The sequence below is a fragment of the Temnothorax curvispinosus genome, unplaced genomic scaffold (genome assembly GCF_003070985.1).
Source record: "Temnothorax curvispinosus isolate PA1 unplaced genomic scaffold, ASM307098v1 QBEX01006699.1, whole genome shotgun sequence".
Taxonomy (NCBI): Eukaryota; Metazoa; Arthropoda; class Insecta; order Hymenoptera; family Formicidae; genus Temnothorax; species Temnothorax curvispinosus.
Genome location: NW_020216479.1, coordinates 10,104 through 13,684, shown reverse-complemented (window position 1 = coordinate 13,684; position 3,581 = coordinate 10,104). Strand labels below are relative to the sequence as shown.

Sequence of the window (3,581 nt, the reverse complement as noted above, 5' to 3'; positions counted from 1 at the left end):
TTGTACGTTAATTATACGCGCAACTTATCGGCTAATATGTACAACAGATAATGATGACGCGAACATCTAATATATACAGGCGAGCGCCAAACACTTATTTAGATTAATATAAAAATAAACGAACATATCATTGTAAATATAATTATTTCTCACAGCACACAACTCATTATTACGGGAACTTGCACTTGTGTTTGCGTGCATATACAGATGATTGCACTTAACAAAAACGTGTCTTGAGTAAAAAAAAAGAAAAAAAAGGAAAGATGAAAGATGATCCTCCGATGTACATTTCACCTTCAGTTCTCTTCTAGCACAATTCTTGCTTAATGTTATCGACGTGTGCTTTTTATCATCTCTTATAATCTCAAATTAATATTTTCTTTGTTTAAATATTGCTTTTCCAAAATTTTAAGTTTTGTTTTATTAATTTCTATTTCTAAGTTATTTATTTCATTTTTATGCTGTATTTCTACTTCATTTAACTGTTTTAAATGGTTTTCTTTTAGTTTTGCCATATTTTCCTCATGTCTCAGTTTAGCAATCGCTAAATGTTGCTCTTGATCTATAACTTGTTTTATACGTTGCATTCTTAAGTTTTCTTCTGTATCTGATAAATTCAATAATTATCTCTTCTTCCTTTGGGTATCGGTAGTACAAGACTGTTTTTGATATGTTTTTAAAGTATCTGTAAAACAAAAAAGTAGTTTTGCTATTAGATTTTGTACGTGTCAAAGAGACATTTTAATATATATAATAATATTTAAACATATAACTTATGTAATATATACCTTGTAAATCACCAATTTTTATATCGCTCTCATCATTGTCTACTTTATTTACATTTTTATTACTAGATATTATATTGAATGCAAACTCGTGTTTATCTGAAATACATAAATAAAAGTTAATGAAATAAAAGTAAAACAGATTGACATCAGAAAAAACTCAATAGGTTTACATTGGCAAAAGCTCAGAGATGATATAGTTAATTTTAAAGAAAAAAGTAGTTTTGTTATTATATTTCATACATATTATAAAGAAATATTAAAATACAATAGCATTCAAACATATAACTTGTGTAATAAATACCTTGTGAATCAACAATTTTTAGATCGCTGTCATTATTCGCCAAACTGTCTAATATATCTGCACTTTCATTAGCAGACATTATGTTAAATGTCAAGTCACGTTTTTCTGAAATGCATATATAAAGTTAATAAAACAAGAGTAAAACACATTAATATCAGAAAAGATTCGATAGATATAAATCAATAGATATAATCTATATATATAGATTAGAAGTAATATCAATAAATATAATAGATAACACTGTCCCACAAATTAAAAATTTTTAAAAAATTTTTTTGTTGCTAAAAATGAAACCGTTAATGAAATTGCTTTATCACGTCACATTTTGAGATACTTTAGCTCAAAAATAACCTCAGTTTACCTTAGATCAATATTATTAATTTTAGACTTACCTTCAATTTCTGTTTCAGTCATGTTTGATGAGAAGAGCACTGGTGCAGTTTTCATAAAATGCGGTGCAATATTAAGGATATCAGGATCAACGTTTGTTTCTGCTTCCTGTGGTTCTCCACCAGTTGCGAGGCGTGATTGTTTCTCTTTGGTTAAGGCATCTCTTTGAGTTTGCTTTAAGTTTGCCCACAATTTTTTTAACTGTTACACATTTCTCTGTAACCATAATTTTGTATAACAATGTATTAAAGCATATATTATATTTGAATTATAGTTCTTACCTCTTGAGAAATTAATGTTGATTCGTTATATTCTTCACATATGTTATTCCATGCGATATCTTTATCTTTTAATGTTGTAGCATCACTTTTCTTTATTTCTATTACATTTTTATATTTTTCAAGTATCTGGAAAAATACTTTTTTCTCCATCAACGTATAATGTTTGTTTTTACTTGAACTAGGCTTCTCTTTGCATGACATTATCTGTAAATAATACAATATTTAAATATAAAAATGATTAAATGAGATTTAAATAAATATCACTTTATATTTATCCAAATAAAATATAATTAAAAATATGGAAATAATCTTAAGATTCAGTAAATAAAAAATAATATTTGATTACAAATTGACATGCATCACATAAACCGTGCGTGATTATCAACTTACGTGAACAACAGGTAGGAGGTGTCAATCCTGTGGAATATACAAGATCAAGAGCGTGTGCAACAGGCCCTGTATTCCGAGTGACTTTCACCGAAATCCACGAAATCCTCGGTCCTTCGTATTACAATGTGCAAAAGAATGAGTGTGTGGAGCGGTAGTCGAGATTCTCGATCCTTCTACTTAGGTTATGGTACAGAAAAATGCAATGTTCCACCGAAATCCTCGGTCCTTCGTATCACGAATATCACGATGTGCAAAAAATGAGGGTGTCGAGCGGTAGTCGAAATTCTCGATTCTTCTACTTAGGTTATGGTGCGGACACAGAAAAATGCAATGTTCCACTGAAATCCTCGGTCCTTCGATCGTATCACGTTGTGCGAAAGAATGAGGGTGTCGAGCGATACAAGATTCTCGATCCTTCTACTTAAGTCATAGTGCAGATACAGAAAAATGCAATGTTCTCATTGGTGGAACGTACAGAAATATCACGGAAACAGCCGATTCCTAAATAAGCACTATTTTAAGCATATCTTCGCGAAGTTGACTCTAATAGCCAATTTCTTCACCGTTAGATAACTCTATCCTTCGGTTAACCTCACTCTTCATTTCTTTCTAACCTGCCCCCTTAGAAAAAGATGAAGAGTGAGGTTAACCGAAGAATAGTTATCCAACGGTAAAGAAATTGGCCCTAAATCAAATAAGAACTTCTTAGGCAAAAACTTCTTCGCAAAGACAGTCTTATTTCGTCACTATGAAATGTAGCATCCTCGAGATGATCTGATTTGGATAAGACGGTCTTCATCAAGGCAGTCTTAAGTACTGCTTTGAGAACGGACTATGAATACCGCCCTAAGTATCTCCATCAACCCTTTCCTTACTAAGCTGCCTCCATACAACCATGCCTCCATCGGGATACTGTCTACACCTACCGCTTTGTTCTTTTTCATCCCTCTGGCCACTTCTGCAACCTCCCCTTCCTCCAAATGTGTTCCTACAAGCTCATCTTGTACTGCTCCTACTTCGTTATAACTTCCATCTTCCTTGTTAGCCCGCTTCTCATCCGTGCCGCCTAATAGCTCCTTAAAGTACTCTTTCCATTCCACACAGCTAATGTTATTATCTTTCCAGACTTTCTTCTTCCTGTTACTGTTTATAAATCTCCAAACTTCTGCACCGTGCCTTAAGTTCTTTAGATCCTTTTCTTCCTCTTCTCTCTTCTTCTTCCTTTTCTGTTCATATAACGCCTTCATATTACCTTTCTCTTCAATGTACCTTCCTCTAATTAACTTCCCCTTCCTCTATTTTATATATGTTCTCTTCACATCCCTTTTCTTCCTCGTGCATTCTCTGTCCCACCAGTCCCTGGAACCAATTTTCCACCTTTTAACCTTTATCTTCTTCTTTATCATAGACTCCTGGACTAGCTCCTTCAAT

The 3,581-nt window shown here is 32.6% G+C and overlaps 1 protein-coding gene across 1 annotated transcript; it reads right to left on the bottom strand.

Annotated features, from left to right (window-relative positions):
* Positions 1 to 99: 99 nt before the first annotated feature.
* On the bottom strand, positions 100 to 2,686 carry LOC112456248. The gene is made up of 6 exons (XM_025018657.1): positions 2,151 to 2,686; positions 1,761 to 1,964; positions 1,482 to 1,695; positions 1,090 to 1,194; positions 789 to 884; positions 100 to 685 (listed from the first exon to the last, which is right to left on the bottom strand). Exons 3-6 carry the CDS (start codon positions 1,534 to 1,536, stop codon positions 624 to 626), a joined length of 318 nt encoding a protein of 105 aa, XP_024874425.1. The 5' UTR covers positions 1,537 to 1,695; positions 1,761 to 1,964; positions 2,151 to 2,686; the 3' UTR covers positions 100 to 623.
* Between the last annotated feature and the right edge of the window lie 895 nt (positions 2,687 to 3,581).

What these genes read in the sequence shown, in the direction of transcription:
- LOC112456248 (XM_025018657.1), bottom strand. Translation starts at nt 1,536, where the DNA reads ATGAAAACTGCACCAGTGCTCTTCTCATCAAACATGACTGAAACAGAA. An exon ending in GACTGAAACAGAAATTGAAG is followed by an intron (nt 1,195 to 1,481) that starts GTAAGTCTAAAA and finishes TATGCATTTCAG; the next exon opens with AAAAACGTGACTTGACATTT. An exon ending in AAAAATTGGTGATTTACAAG is followed by an intron (nt 686 to 788) that starts GTATATATTACA and finishes TTTGTTTTACAG; the next exon opens with ATACTTTAAAAACATATCAA.